This window comes from Quercus suber, unplaced genomic scaffold (assembly GCF_002906115.3).
Source record: "Quercus suber isolate HL8 unplaced genomic scaffold, Cork oak 2.0 scaffold_18, whole genome shotgun sequence".
NCBI classification, from domain to species: Eukaryota; Viridiplantae; Streptophyta; class Magnoliopsida; order Fagales; family Fagaceae; genus Quercus; species Quercus suber.
The window spans coordinates 2,322,183-2,335,371 of NW_027069483.1; the positions used below are offsets into that span (position 1 = coordinate 2,322,183).

At 33.3% G+C, this 13,189-nt stretch overlaps 2 protein-coding genes across 2 annotated transcripts in view; both read left to right on the top strand.

The window, feature by feature from the left end:
• The window catches only part of LOC136062325 (pentatricopeptide repeat-containing protein At1g12775, mitochondrial-like), an 11,276-nt gene extending 9,753 nt beyond the window's left edge, over positions 1–1,523 (top strand). The window contains exons 2-3 of the mRNA XM_065761246.1: positions 697–1,003; positions 1,109–1,523. Coding sequence (XP_065617318.1) covers positions 697–1,003; positions 1,109–1,523 — 722 coding nt within the window. The remainder of the gene's footprint in view (positions 1–696; positions 1,004–1,108) is intronic.
• Positions 1,524–1,667: 144 nt separating this feature from the next.
• On the top strand, positions 1,668–2,108 carry LOC111988207 (pentatricopeptide repeat-containing protein At1g64100-like). The gene has a single exon (XM_024019994.1). The coding sequence runs from the start codon at positions 1,668–1,670 to the stop codon at positions 2,106–2,108; it is 441 nt and encodes a 146-aa protein (XP_023875762.1).
• The last annotated feature ends 11,081 nt before the right edge of the window (positions 2,109–13,189 follow it).

Below are 13,189 nucleotides of genomic sequence, written 5' to 3' on the forward strand. Positions count from 1 at the left end.
ATATATATATATATATATTGGCTTACAATGGATGGAGTAGATCCAGAAAATAACAAAGTGGTACTACCCAAGATAAAACTATTTTCAGCCAGTAAATCAACGCAGTGATTCCCTACCTTTTGTGCATGTGAAAGGAGATGCATGTTTCATACTAATCAAAGGTTCGGCACTTATGCTCTCTCACCATGAGATAACTGATCGGCAGCTTAGTTCAAGGAAACTGCCTTCAAAACCGACGGACCCGACCCGAATCGATTCTATCGTTTCGTTCTGATTTTCGCTATCGAATTGTTTGCTGGATCTTCAGGAAAATGGGTACGCTGCTTCGTTCTTCCCACACTTGTTTTCGTTCTTATTGTTATTCTACTCTTACTGCTGCTAGTGCTAAAAAAACCCCGAATCACAATCACAATCACAATCACAATCAAAATCAATTCTTGAAACCTGTTAGAGATGAGTGTAAATCTAGAAGCTTTAGGAATGTTGATGATGCCTTAGACCTATTTGATAAAATGCTTCACACGCGCCCTTTGCCTTCCATTGCCGATTTTAATCATGTGTTGGGTGGCATTGCAAGAATGAAGCATTACCCAGTAGTCATTTCTCTAATTAAACGAATCGAATCATTCGGAGTCTCTCCCAATGTTTATACTCTCAATGTTTTGATTAACTGCTTCTGCCATTTGAACCATCTAGATTTTGGGTTTTCTGTCTTGGCAATAATTTTGAAACTTGGTTATCACCCAAACTCTATTACTCTAAACACCCTTGTCAAGGGGTTGTGTCTTCAAGGTAACATTGCTGGAGCTGTGAGGTTGGTAGAAGAAATGGAGAAGAATGGGTATAAGCCTAATGCAATTACTTGTGGAACGATGCTAAATGCTCTGTGTAAGATTGGACAGACTAGTATGGCTATTAGGTTGCTTAGGAAGATGGAAGAAGGGAATTTTGAGCTTGATCTGACGGCGTATAACACAATTATTGACAGTTTATGTAAGGATAGGTTGGTAACTGAGGCCTTGAATCTTTTGACTGAAATGATGAGTAAAGACATTTAGCCGGATCTTTTCACTTACAATTCCTTAATTCAAGGCCTAAGCAATTTCAGCCGGTGGAGAGAGGCTACTACTCTGTTGAATGAGATGGTGCGAAAGAAGATCATGCCAGATGTGTATACCTTCAATATATTGGCGGGCACACTTTGCAAAAAGGGAATGCTGACAGAGGCAAAAGAAGTTTTTGATGTGATGATTGAAAGAGGAATTAGGCCTAACACAATCACTTACAATTCTCTAATTGATGGTTACTGTTTGCAAAACAAATTGAAGGATGCCATCAAAGCATTGAACATGATGGTTGAGAGGAGTTGTTCACCTAATGTTGTTAGCTATAACACATTGATTAATGGATTTTGTAAAAAGAAAGGAATTGATGAGGTAATGAATCTCTTTCGTGAAATGTCCAACAAGGGAGTAACTCCAAATGTTGTGACTTACAGCACCCTTATAGGTGGGTTTTGTTGAGTGGAGAGACACAAGGCTGCTTTAGTCCTATTTCATAAGGTGTAGGCATGTGGCCAACTTCCAAGTCCCCAAACCTATGCTATCTTGTTGAATGGCCTTTGTAAGAACAAAAGAATTGGGGAGGCGTTGGCATTGTTTCAAGAGATGGAAGACAAAAAGTTGGACCACAATATTGTGTTTTACAACATCTTGATTGACAGTATGTGCAATGTCGGGGAATTTACAATTGCAAGAGAAATCTTTAATAGTCTTCTTGCAAAAGGATTGCAACCTGATGTTCCGACTTACAATATAATGATCAAGGGGTTTTGCAAAGAGGGGCTAATTGATAAAGCGAGTGAGCTGCTAGAGAAAATGGATGGGAACCATTTCTCTCTTGATGATCGAACATATAACACAATCATCCATGGGTTGTTGCAACAAAATGAGACAGCAAAGGCTATGGAACTTATTAAGATAATGGATGACAAGGGTTTTTCAGCAAATGCAACCACTGCATCCATGTTGGTTGACTTGCTATCTGCAAATCTAGCAGATAAAGCACTTCAAGAATTACTTATTAAGACTTTGCTAGTCAATCTATAAGGTGTATGTATATTTGTTGGTTGCAACCATGTTGGTCGACATGCTGTCATCTAATTATGTAGATAAGAACATTCAAGAATTGCTTCATAAGTTTGTGTGAAGGTTTTTTAACTTCTCTAGATCAAGGACAAGCTTCATATTTTTACCCATCGTTTGTCAATCTGTCAGCACCTGCAGAATAGTTTGCAGCATCTCCTGCCTAAATCAAGGGAAATGATTTTTCGTTGAAGTTGAAGCTATTAATGGAGAGGTCCTTCTTAGATCATTCAAAAAACTAGTATGGTATTATTAAAGAATACTGTATTGAAATGCTATCTTTTTCATGGAATAACTTCAATCAAAAGCTCACAGTGTACACTTGTCCATTGCCAAGCAAATTCGAGCAACAAATTTCCTGTCATTGTTGCTGGCGGCAACAGCTAATATCCAAGGTGCATACTTGGAGAGGGTTAATGTCTGAGGCCCTAAGTTTCCAGTCGAACTTGAAGTCAAGATGCCTTTTCTCATGGCATGGAAAGACGCAGAGTGACTGGTAGAAACCAAGCGACATAGAAATAATGTCAATTCTATCAGCTACTGCATCGTTGCCAAGATGTCTGCCAAGGAACATCCAAATGACTTGCAAGCTTTCAACTGTGCAATTCCTTCATCCAAATTATCTTGCTGTGATATTAAAATTTCTGTGAGTTGCTAAATGAGATGAAAGCTTAAAAGATGAATGCTATCGACACTGTCTTATGTATATATCTCAAGTTATGTAATAGTTACCTATGTTTGCTGTCCCAAAAGTTCGTAAGACAATCACTTAAAAAAAAAAGGTTCGGCACTTTGGGTGTTACATGGTTTTGGTTATGTACTTACAGAGTATATAATTTATACATCAGGATATTAAACGTACCGCAAATACGTACATAGTTTTGGTAACTCGTGAAATGGATGATTAAAATCAATATAAGTAGATTTCTTGTATGACTTAGTTAATCACATGATGGACTAATACACAAAAATGGTTTTGCATTATATTGAAATTGGCTTAAAAAAAAAAAAAGGCTAAATTACAAAATTCACCATTTAACTTTATGCAAAATTTATTTCAGTTTTATAATTTTAAATTTGATTATTTTCGAGTCTGTTTGGGATTTGCGTATTTTGTTGAAACTGAAAATTTTTTGCTAAAAATATTATAGATAAATGTATAAGTTAGTTGAAATAGTACAATAGGATTCATGAATAGTACCAAAAAGTGCAGCGTGACCCATGAATAGTAAAAAAAAAATTGAATAATAAAATAAGTTGGCAAAAATAATTTTTGCCAAACGGACCCTTAGTCTTATAACTTTAATGATTATTCAATGTAGTCATTTGGTTAAAAATTCAGTCACCCAAAAACTAAGGGCATTTTGGTATTTTTAAGCTTCTTAATTAAAAAAAAAAAATCTTTTAAAAAAACTTCTCACTCTCCTTCTTTCTAATTTGATCTCTCTCCCCAACCTTCATTGCAAGTTGCTCCATTGTAAAGCCGTTGGACATTGACAATGAAATTAGAAGGTGTAAAACTTGGGTTTTATACCATATCCTTATAAAATTTAATTTCTTACAAATATCGAATAAATTAAATTTTACATTGAACAAAATTTAGCAAAAAACTTGATTATAGTTTAAGGCTACAACTTTACTTAATATCTTTTTATTGGTTGTGAATTTTGAAAAAAATCTATTGTTGGATTATATTTTATTCTTATATCTTTCAAATTTGTAAAATTTTTAGAAGATAAAAAATTAGTAATTATGTCTGTGGGTACCTAGGATGTACGGATCTTCAGGCCAAGGACTTTTTTGCCTTGTAGCCTTTTACACCGCATCCTCGGCATGTCCTTCAATGTCCTAGGACGTCCTCGGACGGCTTCGCAACGTCGTAGACATGCATGGCAACGTCGTAGGCATGCTTGGCAACGTCCTCGGATGGTGTCCTAGGAGTCCCACATCGAAGGAAAACCCCCCCACTTGCTGCCTTATAAGCTGTGAAGCGAAGGGAGTAGTGTACCATCGGTTTATAGTTATTTTTATTGTGGGTACCTAGGATGTACGGATCTTCAGGCCAAGGACTTTTTTGTCTTGTAGCCTTTTACACCGTATCCTCGGCATGTCCTTCAACGTCCTAGGACGTCCTCGGACGGCTTCGCAACGTCCTAGGCATGCATGGCAACGTCCTAGGCATGCTTGGCAACGTCCTCGGACGGTGTCCTAAGAGTCTCACATCGAAGGAAAACCCCCCACTTGCTGCCTTATAAGCTGTGAAGCAAAGGGAGTAGTGTACCATCGGTTTATAGTTATTCGAATAACTAAACTGATGGTACACTACTCTCTTCGCTTCACAGCTTATAAGGCAGCAAGTGGGGGGGTTTTCCTTCGATGTGGGACTCCTAGGACACCGTCCGAGGACGTTGCCAAGCATGCCTAGGACGTTGCCATGCATGCCTAGGACGTTGCGAAGCCGTCCGAAGACGTCCTAGGACGTTGAAGGACATGCCGAGGATGCAGTGTAAAAGGCTACAAGGCAAAAAAGTCTTTGGCCCGAAGATCCGTACATCCTAGGTACTCACAAATATCATATTATTTGATAAAAAAAAACTAATAACTTTAATTAAGAACATGATTTTTATGGTATAACAGAAAATAAAAATTTGTAATTAACGTTAACAAATTGATTTTTATGGTATTGGATTTTAATTTTAATTTCTTCTTTTTTTTGCTTATATCAACTTCTTCATAACTTAAAATTATTGTTTTAAATAGAAACAACTTCTTATCAACTTTTATTTTTTGGTTGAAGTTTATCGTGATTAAAATTTTGTTTGTTGGATAAATATAAGAATGATTATGGATAATAGTTTTATTATACCTTAACTCTCATTTTTAGACTTTCAAGTCACTATAAATAATAAGGCCAGATTCATGATTTTTTTTTATTTATTAATATTTTGAACTTCCAAGTATCAATCTTTTTTAGGGTTATTTGTTATTTATTTATTTATTTTTTTCAGGGAGAGGTTTCGATGAACTCGATCAAACAATACTCTTGGTATTGAGTTTTCACAAAATAATTTCTTGAAGTTTATATCTCATATTTTGTTTTGATAGGGTGAAATTAGGTGCCTCCTACCTCACTTTCAAAGACAAAAATTCAATTATTATGTAAGTTTATCTACTTTTATTTTTCAATGTTTAGTAATTTGGGTTGTTCATAATTCTTAATTATTACATTGAGGTTACTACTTAAATATGCTTTCAATTATTATTTTTTTTTTAATTATTGAATTCAAGGTTTTTTTTTTTTTTTTGATAGGCAAGGTTTTTCATTTAAATATGCACTTGAGCTTGAATTATGCAAACTCCCTTTATATTTTTTTAGGCATCTCCTTTTATATTAGTTGCATAGTTCTCTACCATATTCCATTTCATTAATTAATTTTGGACTTATATATGATTTTATTTATTTATAAAAACTTTTTTTTTGAGAATGTTATTTATAGAAACTTAATCTTACACAATATGCATTCATTATATAACTTAAAGTAAAAGGTTACTTTGTTTATAAAAAAAAAAAAAAAAAAATGAGTAAAAGATTACTTTATTTTTATTATCTTATCACCCTTAAGCTTGGATTTGCATAACTTCCTCCAACTCACCCAAGCAATCCTAGATTTCTAACCCCGCTGACCCCACCAAAACCTTCTCATCATGCTTTCAATCTCATCACATAAACTTTTAGGAAGCTGAAAACAGCTCATAGTGGTTTTTGTGCATAAAAATATAACCAACAAACTATCAAACATTTTGCTGCCTATAGTGGTTTTTGTGCATAATAAAAGGCAGGTGGATATTAGGGTCATCACTAACAGCACTGATAGCAAGGTCAAGGAATTTGATTTGGCTACTGCTAAAGATGGATCTAAATTCTAAAATATCGAATAGATCAAATTAGAATTAGATATTAGATAGGAGTATTAGAATAAAGTAGATATGCAAATTCTTACGTGATGACATCTAACAATTTTGGCTTCTCAAGTCCGAGGAATCTTCCTCACTGTGTTTCTAGCATAGTGCTCTCAGTCTCAGAGAGGCCTTAAAAGTAATTTTGCTTCATGTTTTGTCTTTTGTTTTTGCTTTCTGCTTAGGGCAGCTAGTTTGTGTAGTTTTATCTTGGTTGTACTGTTTTTTGGCTGTTTCTTTTCAATAATAATTTACGATTCAGTAAAACAAACAAAAAAAAAAATTTAATAGCAGGATCTATTGTCAAAACTCAAGATGGACATGCGTTGGCAAGCAACAAATCTTGGGCTGGTTCTGGCCCCGTTATTGCTAAAACTTGGGCTCGTGCTGGCCCCGTTATTGCTAAAATTATTTCATGGGAGGCAAATCTTTTGCATGCAAAGGATTCGGTTTGCTACCACACATTTATTTAGGCCCAACAGCAAACATGAACCTTTTTTTCTTTTTACCCTGATGAATAGAGAATCCATTATATCTATAATCTATAACAAAAAAAAATCAATTTGTGTTTTGGCATGAATCATGATGATACAGAGAATTCATGAAGCGGAGATCTTAAGTTGAGATTATATATATATATATATATATATATGAAACCGTTTGACTTTTGGCACATTGACTCTATAATATTAAGTCACATAAGTTTTTGGTATCTCGCAATTTTATACATTATTATTCTAAAATATATATTTAATTTATTTTAAATTACATTCTAATTTAAAATCTTCCATTATAATCTAGGTATATCATATACTAGTTGAAGGCCCGTGCGTTGCACGGTTTTATGTTAAAAGTTGTAGAATATATATGATTAAATTTTTAGATTTTTAAAGAACTAAAAAAGAATAGTATACTACTAGAACTCTAATTCATTCTTATCATTAAGTAAAATTAGATTAACATTACCTTTTTATTTGTTAGGATATATTTCTTAAATTAAGGGATAATATTTTTCTTTTTGTTAAATTTGTCATTTTTGCAGGTTGTCTAGCTTTCATCATAATTAAATAAATATTAATATTATAATATTAATATTGTAAATGACATTAATGGAGTGTTTGTATCCTAATACTAGCTAGGAGGAGAAGTCTTCCACGAAATTGCCATTGTTTTTGTTGGCTTTAAAAAACAAAAAAGAATGTACTTGGGATGTTTTATCCAACGGAGTCCTTGGTTGTTTGCTCCTTTATTTTATGGCCTGTTTGGATGTTTAAAAAAGGAGGGGGAGTAGAGTAGAGGGAGGGAGAGTAATCTAATTACCTTGTTTGAAAGTCTTTTAAGGAAGGAGGGGGAGGGGTTTGGAGGGGTTTCAACTCCCTCTAGCCCCCCATTTTTAATTCCCCCAAATTGGAGAGATTTGGAGGAAGAGTAGAGTACATAAACTATTGACCAAGTAAATTACCTAATTTACCCTTATTATATTAACAAAATTACACAAGGGGAAGGGCTAATTACTCCCTTCCCCTTTACTAATTTTAAAAACATCCAAACAAGGTGGAGGGGAATCATTTTCCTCTACTCTTCTCCCCACTACTCCCCTCCCCTCTACTCCCCTCTACTCTCCTCCCTCTCTAAACTTCCAAACAAGCCATTAGTTTGAGTCCATGATTTTAGGATTTGATTTTTTTTCCCCGTGAAAAGCATCTGATTGTTGTCAGCTAATAAGTAATTGTTGATTTTAGCTTTTATACGTTGCTGGCATATAAAGCTGGTCAGGTTGTTAAGAATTATGAATTATTATCATCCCAGATAAACTTAAGGGGGAATGATAATTTAATTATACTTAGAAAACATAACATTATTTACATTTTGTTGGTCAATCATTAATGAATCCAAGTGTTTGAATTCAATTAAAAAAAACAAAATGTACAACACTTATGGCCTGTTTGGAAGTTTAGAGAGGGAGGAGAGTAGAGGGGGGTAGAGGGGGGAAGAGTAGTGGGGAGGAGAGTAGAGGGGAATGCTTCCCCTCCACCTTGTTTGGATGTTTTTAAAATTAGTAAGGGGAAGGGAATAATTAGCTCTTCCCCTTGTTTGGATGTTTTAAAAATTATGATGGAGGAGAGGAAATGATTAAAATAGAAAAATTTACCTCTATTTGAAAATGGGTTTGCAACATTGATCTATGATTAATTTGTTAGAAAAGGTAAATTAGGGAATTTACTTGGACAATAATTTATCTACTCTACTCTTCCTCCAAATCTCTCAAATTTGGGGGAATAAAAAATGAGGGGTTAGAGGAGTTGAAACCCCTCCAAACCCCTCCTCCTCATTTCTTAAAAAACTTTCAAACAAGGTAATTGGATTACTCTTCCTCTCTCTACTCTACTCCCCTCTTTTTTTAAACATCCAAACATGCCATTAAGGCAATGTATAGAAGTCTCAGATTACCTCAGATCAATCCATCTTCTAATCTATATATACCTCAGGTGAATCATTATATATCGCTCTCTCTCTCTCTCTCTCTCCACCTCAATTGGTCTCCCTCCATCTTCAAGCTTATGCAACTTTTTTTTTTTTAATCCAAGCGGATGCAATCTTTTGCAAGGACAAGCCGAGCACTTTCATTCTGATGCTTGCTCTGTTGCCTACGTTTGCTTCCCTCTTGCTTATGTCTTTTGTGTGAATCTATAAAGCAAGCAAACGAGAAGCACTTGAATGCTTTCCTTGCAGTTGTGGCGGTATTTTTTTTATAATAATTTTTTTTACCTAGATTATGATTGAATTTGTTTTGATTTAGGCTTAGGTTTGGGCATGTGATTTTTTGAAAGAACTGTTTTCTCTTTTTTTTTTTTTTTTTTCCTCTATATTTTTCTTTATAGAAACAGTCCAATGAATAGTAAGAAGAGGTAGCAACTTAAAACCTATAAGATTTGTCATGAAAAATATTCTGAATGTTGCATTTCTAAAAAGAAAAAAGAACAGGAAGAAAGCAATTTATAAAAAAATTCACAACATTTTTCACAATAGTCAAGTTAGCAAACTTTTATTAGTTTCAACTAGGTTCACCACTGACATCTATACTTTTAATGACTACTATCAATCTGCCACATCAATAAATGTAAAAAAGTTTTCAAATTTTTTGTGTTTATAAACTATTTAAAAAAAAAAATTTATATGTGGTTCATGTTGATTAATAGTAATTTTATATATAACACAAGATAATCAATTTCGCCTTAGGCCCCCAAATGCATCAAGCGCCCCTGAAACATAAACAATAAAAATATATCAATAAGTATATGAAAAATTGACAATCGCAATCAAATTCAAAAATCAAAGGGAAGAACATGTTAGTCTCACTATTCATTGGACTGTTTCTATAAAGAAAAATATAGAGGAAAAAAAAAAAAAAAAAAAAAGAGAAAACAGTTCTTTCAAAAAATCGCCCAAACCTAAGCCTAAATCAAAACAAATTCAATCATAATCTAGGTAAAAAAAAATTATTATAAAAAAAATACCGCCACAACTGGAGGGAAAGCATTCAAGTGCTTCTCGTTTGCTTGCTTTATAGATTCACACAAAAGACATAAGCTTAATGGCATATATAGATTGAGAGAGAGAGCGATATATAATGATTGACCTGAGGTATATATAGATTAGAAGATGGATTGATCTGAGGTAATCTGAGACTTCTATACATTGCCTTAATGGCATGTTTGGATGTTTAAAAAAAGAGGGGAGTAGAGTAGAGAGATGGAGAGTAATCCAATTACCTTGTTTGAAAGTTTTTTAAGAAATGAGGAGGAGGGGTTTGGAGGGGTTTCAACTCCTCTAACCCCTCATTTTTTATTCCCCAAAATTTGAGAAATTTGGAGGAAAAGTAGAGTAGATGAATTATTGTCCAAGTAAATTCCCTAATTTACCTTTTCTAACAAATTAATCATAGATCAATGTTGCAAACCCATTTTCAAATAGGGGTAAATTTTTCTATTTTAATCATTTCCTCTCCTCCATCATAATTTTTAAAACATCCAAACAAGGGGAAGAGCTAATTATTCCCTTCCCCTTACTAATTTTAAAAACATCCAAACAATGTGGAGGGAAAGCATTCCCTTCTACTCTCCTCCCCACTACTCTTCCCCCCTCTACCCCCCTCTACTCTCTTCCCTCTCTAAACTTCCAAACAGGCCATCGTACATTTTGTTTTTTTTTAATTGAATTCAAACACTTGGATTCATTAATGATTGACCAACAAAACGTAAATAATATTATGTTTTCTAAGTATAATTAAATTATCATTCCCCCTTAAGTTTATCTGGGATGATAATAATTCATAATTCTTAACAACCTGACCAGCTTTATATGCCAGCAACGTATAAAAGCTAAAATCAACAATTACTTATTAGCTGACAACAATCAGATGCTTTTCACGGGGAAAAAAAATCAGATCCTAAAATCATGGACTCAAACTAAAATAAAGGAGCAAACAACCAAGGACTCCGTTGGATAAAACATCCTAAGTACATTCTTTTTTGTTTTTTAAAGCCGACAAAAACAATGGCAATTTCGTGGCAGACTTCTCCTCCTAGCTAGTATTAGGATACAAACACTCCATTAATGTCATTTACAATATTAATATTATAATATTAATATTTATTTAATTATGATGAAAGACAACCTGCAAAAATGACAAATTTAACAAAAAGAAAAATATTATCCCTTAATTTAAGAAATATATCCTAACAAATAAAAAGGTAATGTTAATCTAATTTTACTTAATGATAAGAATGAATTAGAGTTCTAGTAGTATACTATTCTTTTTTAGTTCTTTAAAAATCTAAAAATTTAATCATATATATTCTACAACTTTTAACATAAAACCGTGCAACGCACGGGCCTTCAACTAGTATATGATATACCTAGATTATAATGGAAGATTTTAAATTAGAATGTAATTTAAAATAAATTAAATATATATTTTAGAATAATAATGTATAAAATTGCGAGATACCAAAAACTTATGTGACTTAATATTATAGAGTCAATGTGCCAAAAGTCAAACGGTTTCATATATATATATATATATATATAATCTCAACTTAAGATCTTCGCTTCATGAATTCTCTTTATCATCATGATTCATGCCAAAACACAAATTGATTTTTTTTTTTTGTTATAGATTATAGATATAATGGATTCTCTATTCATCAGGGTAAAAAGAAAAAAAGGTTCATGTTTGCTGTTGGGCCTAAATAAATGTGTGGTAGCAAACCGAATCCTTTGCATGCAAAAGATTTGCCTCCCATGAAATAATTTTAGCAATAACGGGGCCAGCACGAGCCCAAGTTTTAGCAATAACGGGGCCAGAACCAGCCCAAGATTTGTTGCTTGCCAACGCATGTCCATCTTGAGTTTTGACAATAGATCCTGCTATTAAATTTTTTTTTTTGTTTGNCAGCCTTTTTCCTTTGGGTTTGGAGAGTGAAAAAGGATAGTGGGAGTTTTTGAGGCTACGTAGCGGCAACTACTAGGTTTTAATTTGGCCTTATTTTTATGATTTTTCAAAATTTATTTGGGCTTTGTTTTTCTGAAATTAAAGAGCGAAATTTTCTATTGGACTTTTTTTTTTCTTTTTTTGTTCCAGAGTTTAAGCTGGACTTTAAATAAAAAGGGCCAGGTTTGAAGGTGAGGGTGTTCAAATTTGTATTGTCAGGGGTTTAAAACAATTTTTAATAAAAATATTTTATATATATATATATATATATATAAAGGTTATAGAAGAAAGAGGAAGGGAAAGACAGTGGCTGAAGGTGAAAGCCAAAGTGAAAGGTGAGAAGAAAAAGTGAGGCCTAGAGCCACAAAGTGTATACTGTACATACGGCGGAAGTAAATGGGATGAGGGGTAGGTAGAGGTGTTTAGGGATTGACCTTTTAGATTTTGTTTAAGAAATTTTTGAAGCCTAGCTCCGTTTAAAGAATTGATTATTGATTAGTTGTAAAAAATTTGTTAGGGAAATTGATTAACTTTAAATACTACCTTTATATATATATATATATATATATAAAATATTTTTATTAAAAATTGTTTTAAACCCCTGACAATACAAATTTGAACACCCTCACCTTCAAACCTGGCCCTTTTTATTTAAAGTCCAGCTTAAACTCTGGAACAAAAAAAGAAAAAAAAAAGTCCAATAGAAAATTTCGCTCTTTAATTTCAGAAAAACAAAGCCCAAATAAATTTTGAAAAATCATAAAAATAAGGCCAAATTAAAACCTAGTAGTTGCCGCTACGTAGCCTCAAAAACTCCCACTATCCTTTTTCACTCTCCAAACCCAAAGGAAAAAGGCTGCCTATACTTCACACACAAAATCTGCCACTGCTTAGCCCCACGATCTGCCGCCGCTGCCACTTAATTGCAGCTTGATATGCCGCTTGGATCTGGTTTTGACAATCTATGTTCTTAATCGCCGCCTCCATATCTCTCTCTCTTACTGTGAGTGTGTTTTTGCTTTGTCTTTATCTCTGTTCATGTGTCTTCTCTGAAGCTCCACCTCTTACTCACATGTTTGATGTCTTGCCATATGGTGTATATGGGTTATAGTGTTCTGTATTTTTTAATTGAGTTTTGAGCCGTATACGTGTCTGATTGTGTAGTCACTGTTATTGTAGTTTCTATGAATCTATTTGTAGTCATAATTGAGTTTGTCTTTTGCACTTTGACTACTTGACTGAATTTTTTTTTAATACATTAAAAAATATAAAATATTTAAAGAATTGTAAATTTATAAATTAAAAAATTGCAAAAAAATCAATTAACAACAATAATTAATATATTTATTACATTAGAAAAAAAAAATGCCAAATGATTTTATAGTTTATTTTTTATTCTTTTGCTAGAACTATGGACAAATTTGTAATAAGTAAACTCTGTAGGCTGCAAGATTCATCTCTTACTCAAGATTTATCTTCTACTCAAGTTTCTTATTGACCCCTGGACAAAAATCCTAGAGCCACCCCTGTTTTGTAGCCTATTTCTTATCATTTCAATTCTTCACTGACAATCACAAAAGTACGTAATTGCGTT

What these genes read in the sequence shown, in the direction of transcription:
- LOC111988207 (XM_024019994.1), top strand. Translation starts at nt 1,668, where the DNA reads ATGGAAGACAAAAAGTTGGACCACAATATTGTGTTTTACAACATCTTG.